Genomic DNA, 13,125 nt, shown 5'->3' with positions numbered 1-13,125 from the left:
TACAAACTCTGTGTCTGGTTCAGTATTGTTTTAACACTGCATATTTACAATCAAAGTGAATTAAAATACATACCTTGGTTTAAAACTTAACACGTTTTTGTAAAACTTTGTAAATTTTCACAAATACTGAATTGTATAAATTTGTTTTCTTTTTTTTTTTTTTTTTTTTTGCTAGAACACATATAATAATTTCACTGCATTTTTATATAATATAGAAGTTGTAGAAGTAAGTAAGCTTTGGGAAGAGGTCTAAGGTAGTGGCATCTACCTGTTCTACAGAATAAACTACTTCATTGCACTAAGGTGAATAGTTTTGTAAATGACCTTTGAAAATGCAGTGTTAAAGAGGGATTTTAAACCACTGGATTTAATATGCTGTTTCCTATGATTTCACATCATTGATGAAGATTCCACTGTAGTCTCAGCAGGTGAGACTGCTCAGAGGATACAGGCTGATCTAAACACCCTGATGTGAGTTACTCACACCTGAACAAGCCATGTGAGAGTGCTGCAGTAGTGTTCAGCCTAGGCTGGCAGTTCTCATACACCACTTGTGTCATTATTCCCTGATTTACATCAACTAGCAATCCTGCTCTGCCAGGAGAGTGTGCTCCCCACCCTGGAAGGCAGATGCATTGTTTTAAGGACATGGTTATTAGCACCTTTAGAGCTGGAAGCTGTACCATCCCAATTAAAACTGTGATAGCACTGGCTTATCTGACACAGGAGTACAGTGTGACTCAAATGGGCTCACTGACTAAGAACTAGTTATCACAGCTTAAAAATAAAAGGAGAAATTAATGGTCTTGGATTATACTTTAAGATGCTTTCCATTTTTTTTAAATTAAATAAGCCAACCACTGAGTCACTGTAGGCAGGTGTGAGCCCACCTCAGAAAAACAGTGTGTTTCCTCAGGCAGTAGGTCTGTACTACTACAAAGTTTTATTAGTTAACCTCTTAAAGGCTGTGTTTCAAATCCTGCAGGAAGCCTATTGCCAGCAGCACACAGCTAGTAACAGGTATTAGCTATCAACACCAATTTAGCACCAAATGAAGGCATTGCATTATTTTCTGGGGTTATCGTGGTGATTTTGGAAAGAACTGTGTGTCTCTCTTGCTTGTCTGATTTCCAAATATGAGTTCAACAGCAAGCATGCCTTCCATCAGGCTGGTGGGGGCTTTCTCTTCCCTATCCCCTCCTTTCCTACTAGAATGGGGTCTGCTCCAGTGCTAAAAGCTGGCAAGCAGTGTTCCTTACACCCAGGGCAAGATGCAATCTGTCCCTGACTACCTGGAGAGTAATTTCCCCTAATTCGACTAAAAGGCACTCATAAGTAAATTATTTTACCAATATCACTTTTGAAACTGATTTCCTAATAGAAATAATTTTTCACATCTTGGTGATAAACTAAACTATCTTTAAGAGAAATATAGCAGCCTGCATTTTTTTCTGCTGTGTATATTTTATAATGAAATCAGCTTTTAATTTCCTATTGCTCCTAATTCTGAATTCTGAAGCATTTTTAAATTCAATGTGGGATTAACCCATATTGGCAGATAGTCTGGATATACATTCCCCCACATTTAGGCTCTGCTTGAATTGCCATTTCAGTGATGCTTCTCCCTGCAAAAGTAAGGGAAAAGGACAAGACTTGCAAAAAGGTGCACTGAATTCCATTTGAAACTAATTGACCAAATCCTGCTTCCATGAAAAATGAGGCAGAATGTAATTAGTACTACAGTTGCCTATTGCTAACTGTAGATAAGTACCCTCAGGATCAGCAAATGAGGCTACAGATGTACATCTCATTTTCTGACATAAATCTGTAGAGAAAAGATTTAAATGATAATATGGGTTCTATTCCAACTTGTTTAGTATTTAAATAGTGTAATAAACTATGATTTTCTTTCTGTTTCTTGGAGTCCTGAGTGCTGAGGAGGGTCTGTTCAGTCTGCTTCTTGAAAATCTGTGTAATTCAGCCAGTTCACAGTTGAGCTTTCTTTACTGCTTTTAGTGACTGGAAACCTGAATTGGTGTTAAGTTATAAATATTTTGTATATGTAAATATTTCAAAGTGAGAACATAAGTATACATAAACATATATTTTCTCAGCAACTCCCACAAGTGTCACTTTTCATCTATATTGCTCAGACTGTAGTCACAGCATACAAACAGACCTCAAGAAAGAAAAAACAAATGGAAAGGGTAGAAAAATCAGTAATACTTTACATGCAACCAGGTACTATGCACAAGCTTGAAACTTTGGCATTTTTTTGTTGTTTCCTACAGATTTTTGATATTGTACCAATCATTAAATAAAGTCCCTGATAATTAAATGGTTTCTTTCTAGCATTTAAGTATTTTGTGAGCTCAGTGTGTGCTTCTATGTGAATTCTACAGAGAATGTGTTGGAGTTTCCTCTGCTGTTGGACCAGCATTGCACTGGGTCCAGACCCACCACAGGTTTCAGGGACTTTATTAAAAACATGGGCACAAGTACAAGCTGTAGCTTTATGGAGAGCCTTACATTTCTGAATTGTTATAATTAGATATTATAATTTATATTAGATATTATATTATTATAATGTCCACTGCATTCTTTTAAAATGCAGGTTGTTCTCCAGCCTAAGCATTATCACAGAACTAACTCACCCAGCCAACATGAGATTCATGCAGTTCAGAGCCAAAGACTGCTATTCTCTTGCTCTGTCCAAATTGGAAAAGGTAAGGAGATTTGCTTCCCCCCACCCTCAGTTTAAATTTTTATGACTTTTTCTGATTTTGTAACAAAGATTTCAAAACAAGTGGAAACAGGGAAATGATTTATGGTTGTAGAGCTACAGTAAAAGATAATTTTTTTTTCAAAATTCTACCCTCATTTAAGAATAAAGTTTGATGTGATTTAATCACATTATAATATAATATTAACCAACCAACTCTGTGGTGGAATTTGCTCAAGGAAAATTAAATTTTTTTTGATAATGAAATATCTAAAGCTAATGTAGTTGTCCAAGAGGCTGACACAGGAAATTAACATGTAACATCTTTTAACTGACTAAGAGCTTAAAAAAAATACATCTTTTCTTATAGCGTATTTTAAATTCCACTTCACTTTGAAGGCACTATAATCATGTCTCCTGTACAAATTTGTGTGTATCAGTGGGAGATATTGGCATTACTGAGATGGTTTGATAACAGCAATTGTTCTCTGTCAGAATGATGACAGGGACAGTGACACTACTTAAATGATAGAATTTATATATTCTATATGTATATTTGGCATTTTCAAATTGTGGAACTGGGGATGTATGGAGATAAATTTAATCTGCTTGTTCAAAATACTTAAAACAGGTGGAACAAAGGAAGCAATATTGTGCATCTATTTAACTCTCTAAACTCAAGGACAATCCTCTTTCTCACAAATCTTCAGTGGAGATCTGACCTACTCACCTCTGTGTTCCCCAAATTTTACAGTATTAGTATTACCTTCATTGTCTTTCAGGCATATTCTGAGTTTGTGAGAGACAAATAATATCACTGTGATATCTTCAGGAGCAGAACTCACTACATTCTTTTATTTCTATCAGTTGATCAATCAGTATGATTGCTGGGCTTTCTTGTGTACCCTCCTAATCAGTGCACCTCAGATAAATCTTGCATATCTTGGTGACTTTGAATTAATGCCAAGATCATTCCCATTATACAGATTTAACATATAATTTCCATTTCCTGGTTGTACTGTAAATTTCCTGGATTTTGGGGATTTCAGAGTCCACTATTTACAGTATAATATTCATGTAGGTAATTTTAACATATACTTAGTGCAAAAGAGCCTTTCCATAGAAACTTATCTTCCCAGTCACTGGAAGGAATCCTTACAGAGGAACTGAATGCTGCAACAATTCAGTCCTTATGGATGAGACAGGATAAGGATGAGAAGTAAATCTTTGACTTGGTTGAATATCACATTTACATGTCTACCACAGGTTGTAAATATCTGGTGGCCTTTTGTGACTTATTATCTTTGCCTGTAATAGCAGGAAGGCTTGGTCTCGTGTTTAGGTGATGTTCTGACAAAGACATAACCTGCTTGCAAAAAGAGAGGAGGTGTGTGCAGCAGGAGGCTCAGCTTTGTTGGGATAATGCCACAGCCAGTGCCCTTCAAGGTTTGCACCTGTGGCTGCTCCACTGTAGCACTTCTCCCTCTGTGGCAAATCCATGGATGATAAGCTAAAACTGGCTGGAATCTGCACTGCCAGTTCTTTCAGGGCAGGATGGGCCAACAGCTGGCTGGGGCTTTCAGTGCTGTGTTTCAACCTAATTTAATGTCTTGGTGTATTTTAACTGACAGGGTTTTTGAAATTATTTGTTAACCTATTCCCTTAATCCAATTCCTGTTGGATTCTGGAATTCTCTATGGGCTGTCTACTTCAATGCAGTGAAACCAGGATTTTTGTCTCAGTTTTTTATTTCTGTACATAGGCTCCTTAATTTTTCAAGCAAATATTCTGGAAATACTTGAAAATATTTTAACTTTTCGACTATCTTTATTAATTTATTGTGTGAAAATTATGAGGATAGGTTGGAAGCTGAACATTGAATGAACTTCCTATCCAAACTATGCTCTGCTGAAACAGAGGTAGATAAATTATCTTAAAAAGAGAACATTTTCTTCATTGCTCTTGCAGTTGCCTGCTGTTGATATTTCCCAATCACTTCATCTTAACATTTGCAGGGAGAACTTCACAGGTGGTGCTGTAGTTCATTTGATGTTTCAGAACTCCCTCATGCAAAATGAAAGGCAATTAAAAACTCCAGTAAAAATTACCCAAAGCAGTCAAACATACAGTTGCTTGTTATTTCTGCATTAAGCACCTCATTTTCAGAAAGACTGAGAATATCAAGCAAGTTGCCTTGAGGTAGCAGTAAAACACACTTGCAAAATTGGCTTTTCAACCTAATGGGCTGCAGAAGACAGATACACAAATCAGATGTCCATCTGCTGTTGCAGCTGCAACTTTTCTCATTTTAGAGATAAATAAATCTGACAGTAAACTCAGGACTGACATAGGAGACAGCACTGGCCTTTATACAAGAGAGAAAAGGAATAACAAAACACCCACACTCTAAACTTGAAATCTGTGTTCTCCATTTGTCTTGCATAAGAAAAAAAATGAGGTAACCACTCCCTCTTTCTTGAAAGAAAGAGTTTGTAATGTTTTGGACAGGATTCAGACTTTATTTTTGCTATATTTTTTCCCAAGTAAATATGGCAGGTGGTATTGAGAAAAATTCTAAAGCTGTAACTGATCATTTTGAAATAAGTACAAGTTCCTGTATCTTTTAATCAAACCAAATCCTGTGGTTTTGTATCTTCCACAGGGATAAGCACACAGATGTTAGGTGAGCAGAAATCTATCTGGGATGGCCTGGTATATTTGCAGTGATTTACAAACAGTCAGGCTGCTTTTTTAACCTTCAGGATGGGGCCTCCTATTTCCTGTCTCTATTTTTTTTTCTTTAATATAATTCAGGTATTAAGCAGATTTAAATTAACATTAAGTAATAAAAAACAATAATGGCATATGAGTTATAAAAGGAGATTGATACCTCTTATTATTGATGTCTTGCTTTACATAGATCTTTAACAATTTTCATAAATTCTAAAACTGTACAAGCAATTAGCACACAAAATTTACTTGTTCAAGATAATATTTATTTCATGTTTTTGTTACAGTTCTTCCAAAACCAGCATTAAAAACGTTTTCTGTTTTTTAATTCCTTAACAGAAAGAGCGGGAGAAGGGATCTAATCTGGCGTTCATGTTTCGCCTGCCCTTTGCTGCTGGCAGGGTTTTCAGCATCAGCATGTTGGACACACTGCTTTATCAGGTACTGGGAACAGTCACTTATATCAGCATCACAAACCACCATAGTAAAAGTAAAAATTCCACAGACACATATAGAAGCTGATCTGTCAATCATCAAAATCATCAACACCTCTTGCCAGCACATAGGTAACTTCAATATTTTATATTTGCTCCTAGACATGAATAATCTTGCTATGACTTGACAGAGTAACACCATTCAGCAGAAAGTGTTTAAAACAAAAAGTCTCACATGCTGATTTACCTGTCCTTCCTTTGAACTGCTGCTGCTCAAAGGGGAACTGTCATTTTTTTAGAATTATCTTTCTTACTCCAAGTTAGAAATTCTATAATGGCAGTTTTTTGTTCTTTTTCGTGGTCCCATTTTTTGTCTTTTTCTTCTGCAAGAAACAGAGCAAATGACATGAGGAACATCAGGATTCAGCTTCCCATTATAGGCTGAAAGAAAAGCCTTTGTATTATCTTTTGGGCAGTGACTGAGAAATGAAAACTTAGCCTTGCAAATGCTGGTGAATGAACTTGTTAATGTGATGCAAGTTCCATGGCAGAAATGATGCAGCCAAGATAACAAATAGATTTAATTTGCAAACAAATTTGTTGGAGATGCTCCTTGCCCATCTCAACTAGGAGACTACCAGTACAAAATTTAAAATAATTGAATCACTATGTATTAAATTAAATCCATCTAGCTTCTGAGTTTGGACAAATCCAGATTCTATAGCACTAAAGGATTTCTGTAATACCTTTGTGAGGTATTTCTTTGTGAAAACCTGTGCATTTGCATGAAGCCAGCAGAGCTGTGGTGTGTGCTGTGTTCCATGGACTGCAATGCTGCCCTGATACACCTGAGTACAGGTGGCAAAGAATAGCTCAGCCACAGCTAGAAGAGCACCCACATGGCCCTCTCATTCCAGCAGCCCAACCCAGGACAAGAAATATTTGTGATTTTAGCTATCTAATGTCTGTTCCTGGCCTCAGTCTACACTTCTACACTAAACCTAATTTCTACCTTTTAACCAATAGCAACACACTGTTTAGTAGAACAATAAGGTATATCAACCCTTAAAAACTCTTCTGATTACTAATTTGAATAAAATAACAGCAGTGTCACCTCAGAGGGACCCACTGAGGGCTGCAGACCCATGTAACATATGCCAGCATTTCTTTTGCACAGAAGAGTTCATTATCATTTCACACCATGTAGGACTAACACCTCATTTGCACTGACAAATCCATCTTTGCTTTAATGCCTTTGTCATGCCTTAGTCTCCTTAATATTGTATGTACATTGCATGTACATGAAGAGCCAATTTAGGAAAACTTAATTTGTATAAGCAAATCCATCAAAAAGAAAGGGATAAGTATTCCTACAGTGATTAAGACACATAAAGAGATGGACTGTAAATACAGATGTATAATTTCTTTGAAATTCACACATGGTGCTAATGGTTGCCTACTCATCTGTTCATTAAAGCTTTTTTCTTTCTTTCTGTTTCTCCTGTTAAAAAAATCTTGCAGTCATTTGTGAAAGATTATATGATTTCTATCACAAGACTTCTGCTGGGACTTGACACCACACCAGGATCTGGCTTTCTTTGTTCTGTAAGTTATTTAAAAAAAAATAATCAATACAGAGTACCAGAGAAGATTCTATACTGTCTGCAAAATACTTCAACTTTCTTTGCATGGCATTTCCTTTTGTGAAAGTTCAAGGAAGGCCATCTGTTTCCTTTCTCATCAGGGAGAAGATGAGGAAACTAAACAGAAAACATACCCATTTTTAGTTCCATAGCAAGAAACACCTCCCCAAGAAAACACAATGCATTCTATTCATCAGAAAATTGGAGTGTCAGGAAAACACAGGAATAGTGCATTTTCTATGAAATAGCAATGGCAGTTCAGAAACCAGTTTGGAAATTAAGTGTGTAAAAACCAGGAATTGCTACCTCTGTTGTGTAACCTGGCCAGGCTCATCTCCCAGTCCCTATTCCTGTGGGCAATAAAGGGCATAATTAGTTTTTATATAAAGATGAGATGTATTAAATGACTAGAAGTTGGAGTTACAAAGTCATCTCGTTATTACATGTGTCATTATTCCCCAATGCATTTTAACTGTGTATATACACACATAAATACTTAAACAACTGAAGTAATTTTTTATAAATAAGCCTCACCTTTCTGTTTTCTCCCATATCCATCATGCCCTGGGTAGCAAACAAATCCATACAAGTTGAGTTATTTGCGAGTTGCTTTATGGGGATCTATAAAAACAAGTTCTTTATAGGCAGGAGGTACTTTAAATAAAAATTACGTATTTCTTGGTCAATCATTAAACTTCTTTATAGTGAATGTAAGAACACTTGAAAGTACAATTGAATCTCTAGAAAGGAATTCATGCATCTCAAAATAAAGCTAGTAATGAAATAAGTAAGCTTCATTTAAGCTTTATGCCACTTCTGCTTAGTGTATTACTTCCTCTCCACTCCCTTGTCCCCATGTATTCAGCCTGCAGTCTGATGGACAAAATTCAAATTCAAAACACTCATGCATCCAGTCCATCCACGCCAGTTTCTTACTGCTCACAGTGTTTAGTTTATTCTTTTATATTTTAGTCAAATATAGATGCTGGAGGAAGGCTGCCATGTAAATTTTAAGTAATCTTAAACCAAGACCAGAAGTTCATAATTCTAAACTGCTTCTACTGCAATGTCTTCTAAACAGGGAGAAAGCAAAAGAAACAGTCTTTTAAACTCAATAGAAGTTGCAGATTTGTTGTGGAGCAAAGGTGCAACACTACAATGGGATAATTACCAGCTAGTGTTTAGTTTGTTTTTTTTTTTTTCATGAGTAGCATAGTGAACAAGTGATAAACCCTCAAGAGCTAAAAGTCCTCCCTCCTATTATTATTTATTCAGATGAAAATCACAGAAGAGGATCTGTGGATTAGGACATATGCCAGACTGTATCAGAAGCTTTGTTCCTCTACTGGAGACATTCCAATTGGAGTCTACAGGACAGAGTCCCAGAAGCTCACAACATCCGAGGTGGGTCAGTTCCCTGTGCTTTTTGGGGGTTTGACTGCAGAGTGCAGGGGGCCTCTGCTGGCACCTGGATGGTCCCAGTAACCCAGGCTGAGCCCCAGCTCCAGCACAGTGCACAGCTGGCTTTGCCCCTGTGCTCCCTGCTGGGATGGATGGATGGGAGACAAGGGGCAGCAGGGCACGGCCAGGACAGGATAGTGAGCTGTGCTCTCACCTCCCTGTGCCCACTGACAGCTTGTGTGTGACAAACCTGGAGCCAGCCCCTCTGGCACTGATGGAGCAGTGCCAGCACTGTCTCAAAGCAGGTGCATTTCACTGCTCATGTGGCCTTCTAATTCATTCTCTTGTTGCTCATTTCTAGTTAGTGTCATTCAAAGTATTGTGGGATCTCTCTAAATTCAGCTGTTGAACACTGGTTGTATTTTATGTATGTATTTCTCTGTTTGCCACATAAATGTGTACATTTCTCCATCTCTCTGTTTATAAAAAACTGCGAAAATATTTTTTTCCTGTCTATTTAACATACTTTTTTTGTTTGGGCAACTTTGATTTCTGTCATGTATTATCCATTTGTTTATATGACCATTAGTACTGCCATCTCATTAAACCATGGTTTTAAAATGCAACAGTCAGCAACAAATCTTTCCTTTCTTCTGGAATACTCAGACGTAGTTTACACTAATTTCCAAGAGAGGTAATTTATATTTTCTTTTCCATATTTCAGAAACATATTAGAAAACATTTGGGCATATAATGCTTAATGGCAAGATTTACTCTTGAGGCAGTACATTTAGTTGAAGTTAATACTATAAAAAGGTGATAAAAAGCTGTGCAAGATTTCACCCAGTTCATGGGTATATCTCTAGAACAATGCTATCTCTGCATGTGGCTTTTAGAGCTTAGCCAGTGGACTCTGTCACTGCAGTAATGTCTTTTTAACTATAGCAGCCTTAACATAATCCATCAAAAACATTCCTTGGAGAAGAATGTAGTCAGCTTCACTGCTAATATGAAAAAAAGATCTGTCACAGCTTTCCACAAAACAGAGGACATACCAGATTTTAAGAATTCATTAAATAAGGATAGGAAAAAATTCATGGCAATGCTTTATTCAGGGCTGGCTATTTAACTGAGAATGAGTTCTCTTATTACTTCCTACCAACTTTCACAGTTAACCTCACAAAGAATTTGAGTTAAATCAGGTAGAGGAGTAGAGAAGAGATGTTGGAGAAACCTCCTAGTTAAATTTTCAAATTATCAGATGTGGAAGATGGCACTCCTCCTTTATTAGGTAAAGAAAAAAGGGCAGTCTTCTTAAGCTGAAGGCTCTGAATGCAGACCCCCAGTGGTATTTCCACACAAATACTTGTGCCATTTCTTATTTATTGATCAGAATTTGTACAACCTTCTCCCTCTAGAGAGGGGTAGGGAAATCTCCCCTGACCTACCTCTTCTCTAAAATATGAAAGAGCAACATCTCTGTGTCTGTGGCCTTTATGGATAGAGACCTATAAACATTGAGATGCTGAAAGCCCTAATTTTTCTACAAAGTGTTTATTTTGAAGTCAAGGCATTTTTACTTATTTCACTAATGAAATATTAGCATGGGTTATCATTTTAGCTTTTCAATTCATTAAACCAGAATAATGTTGTTGGGTAAGATGTTTAAAATGGAAATGAGAAAAGTAGTTTGTGCTCACTTTTTACTCAGGAACTATGAACTAACAATAAATTTGAAGGTTTGTAACTCAGAGAACCTTCAACATGATTATCAATTTGAATTTAAAGAGACATAAGAAACTAAATTTGTATTGCACATACCTGGATGCTGTCAGGTAATAACATGATTAACTTGAGTCACGAGGACAAAATATGTCAGTATGAATATTTAATATGTACAGTGTATCCTTTGACACTTCCTTTTTCACTATGCAAATGAGAAGTCCTCATTTCACTGACAGATACTTATAACTCCTTTAAAAATAAAGCAAGTTTTTAGTGACCCAGTAACTACAGTGACCCAGTAACAACAAGTGAATCTAGCCTGCCTCTCAATGACTGTCACACTTATGACCCAAAACATTTCCACTACATGCAAAAAAATATAAAAAAGAGATACAAAATCTTTTTTTAATTACCTGCTCAGCTGCTTTTCTGTGGTTCCTTCTTAATAGTCCATATTTGTCTCTTTAGATTCACTTCTGTTTAAATTGTCTTTTGTCTTTTTTTCCCCCTTCCTTTGTCAGTCACGAGAAATGGCTTCACAAGTAAGTATTTGCTTATTGTCTGCCTGTTTCTGGGTGTCCTGGTTGAAGCAAGCCCCACACAGCTGCTGGCTTGTTTGCTCCCCCCTAGGTGGGATGGGGAGAAAACTGAGAGGGAAAAATCTCTTGGGCTCAGGTAAAGGCAGTTTGTTAACTTAAGCAAAAGCTGTGTGTGAAAGCAAAGCAAAGCAAAAAGTTTGCTCACACTTCTGATGGGCAAGGGGGTGTTTGGCCATCTCCAGGAAAGCAGGGCTCCATCAAGCACAGCTGGGAAGATAAATGCCTTAAGTTCTCTCATTCCTTCATCTTCCTGCAGCTGTTCCTGCAGAGCACAGCACCATGGATAAAGGATAGCACTTTGGTCAGTTGGGATCAGGTGTCCTAGCTGTGTCCTGTCCCAATTTCTTGTGGTCCCAGCCCACTTGCTGCTGGGATGGGTAAGAAGCAGGAAATGCCTTGGCTCAGTGTAATCACTCAGGAGTAACAAAAACATCCCCATTATTAACACATTATCATCACCACAAATTCAAAACATAGTCTCATATAGGCTGCTATGAAGAAATGTAACTCATTCCCAGCCAGAAACTGTACATTGGGTTCAACTGGGAGTTCATTGGGAGTAAAATGCTTATAGAAAATGGAACTATGCAGTGGATGATCCTTGAGTAAATGGATCTTAATGCAACATTGTTCTGGACACAAACAGCTTGCTAAAAATTTGAAAACTGACAGACTGGGATTCTGGTTCCTTTTGGGTCTGCTCCTGTTGAATTCTGAACGTAACAAATCATCTTTACAGTGAAAAGATCATCTGGTGAAAGCCTTAAACACATAAAATGCTAGTGGAGCAAAATCCCCAAGCTTATCACAAAAGGAAAATGTAGCTGTACTTAGCAATGGTTTAGACAGCTTTTGGAGCAGAAAACCATTTCTAGAACTCTGGATGTAAGTAGCATTCTTGGTAGGCAGAGCAGTAAAATTTAGTTAGTATAGAAATTGCAGTAAGGCAAAAGTAAGGCTCTGCTTCAGAATGGAACAGATGAAGCTACACCTTCACACTATTTCACACTTTACACACAGCTCCCAGGGAGCAGCAAGGCAAGAGAGCAAAAATCTAAAGTTAAAGTGAAGATGTTTGGTGTTATCACCAGAGATATCTCAATCACCATCATCTTGAATATGCATGCTAGTGTGTCTGTGACTACATTCCCATTTCTGCCATGTGTTGACCAGCCCAGTGTTTAGATTTTAGGGCATTCTATTAGAACACCATGCCTGAGTGGGTCACAACTGTCTGGAAGCACAAACAAACCATCAATGCTTCAGGGCACACAGTGGGATACATCAGATGGAAATCTGCCTTTAAAGGCAAACAAAACCGAGTGTTTAAAGGCAAATGTTTCTTCACTGTGTGGCACAGGAGTGACACCATGTCATCAGTCATACTTCTCATGCAACAGATTTACATGCTGTAGAACAAAAAAATGAAATTCAATGAAAACAGCCAACCCTCCAAGTAATGATAGTTACAAAAGTATTTTTAAATGAAGTCCAAGACTGGTTAAAACAGAGGGGGATAAACAGAAGTACTTTGCACTGAAGTTGTATCTTCTGTATGTTTAACAGCTGCCACTGGCAGACACACTTTTATGCTGCTTTTGAAAGAGAGTTTGGGCTTTGATTTTGTCTTTAGAGTTTAATTTTTTCCTCTTGTGTATAGCAAAGGGTCATTCTGCACAGCTTTCTCAACAGGCACAATAAAAACTTCATAATTGCTGAAGTAAATATTTAGCTTTATCACCTTCTATTATGCTTTCAGCTCACCTATGCCAGTGTTTCAAAACTCTAAGCTAAGGATTTACAGATTCCCGGAAACAAAAAACTTGTTCTTTCACTTGGCCTCTCCCATTGAATCTCTGGCTCAAAAAGTG

General features: G+C 37.3%; 1 protein-coding gene across 5 annotated transcripts in view; it reads left to right on the top strand.

The window, feature by feature from the left end:
* KCNT2 (potassium sodium-activated channel subfamily T member 2) overlaps nucleotides 1-13,125 on the top strand; it is a 109,736-nt gene that overhangs the window by 91,777 nt on the left and 4,834 nt on the right. For 3 of the 5 annotated variants that reach the window (XM_079313484.1, XM_079313481.1, XM_079313483.1), the window contains 5 exons: nucleotides 2,615-2,726; nucleotides 5,792-5,893; nucleotides 7,408-7,491; nucleotides 8,805-8,933; nucleotides 11,177-11,197. In XM_079313484.1, coding sequence (XP_079169610.1) covers nucleotides 2,615-2,726; nucleotides 5,792-5,893; nucleotides 7,408-7,491; nucleotides 8,805-8,933; nucleotides 11,177-11,197 — 448 coding nt within the window. The remainder of the gene's footprint in view (nucleotides 1-2,614; nucleotides 2,727-5,791; nucleotides 5,894-7,407; nucleotides 7,492-8,804; nucleotides 8,934-11,176; nucleotides 11,198-13,125) is intronic. The other 2 variants (XM_079313482.1, XM_079313485.1) reach the window with 1 other exon arrangement.

This window comes from Erithacus rubecula, assembly GCF_903797595.1.
Source record: "Erithacus rubecula genome assembly, chromosome: 10".
Taxonomy (NCBI): domain Eukaryota; kingdom Metazoa; phylum Chordata; class Aves; order Passeriformes; family Muscicapidae; genus Erithacus; species Erithacus rubecula.
The sequence above is the reverse complement of the archived record's forward strand: the minus strand, read 5'-3'. Positions and strand labels throughout refer to the sequence as shown.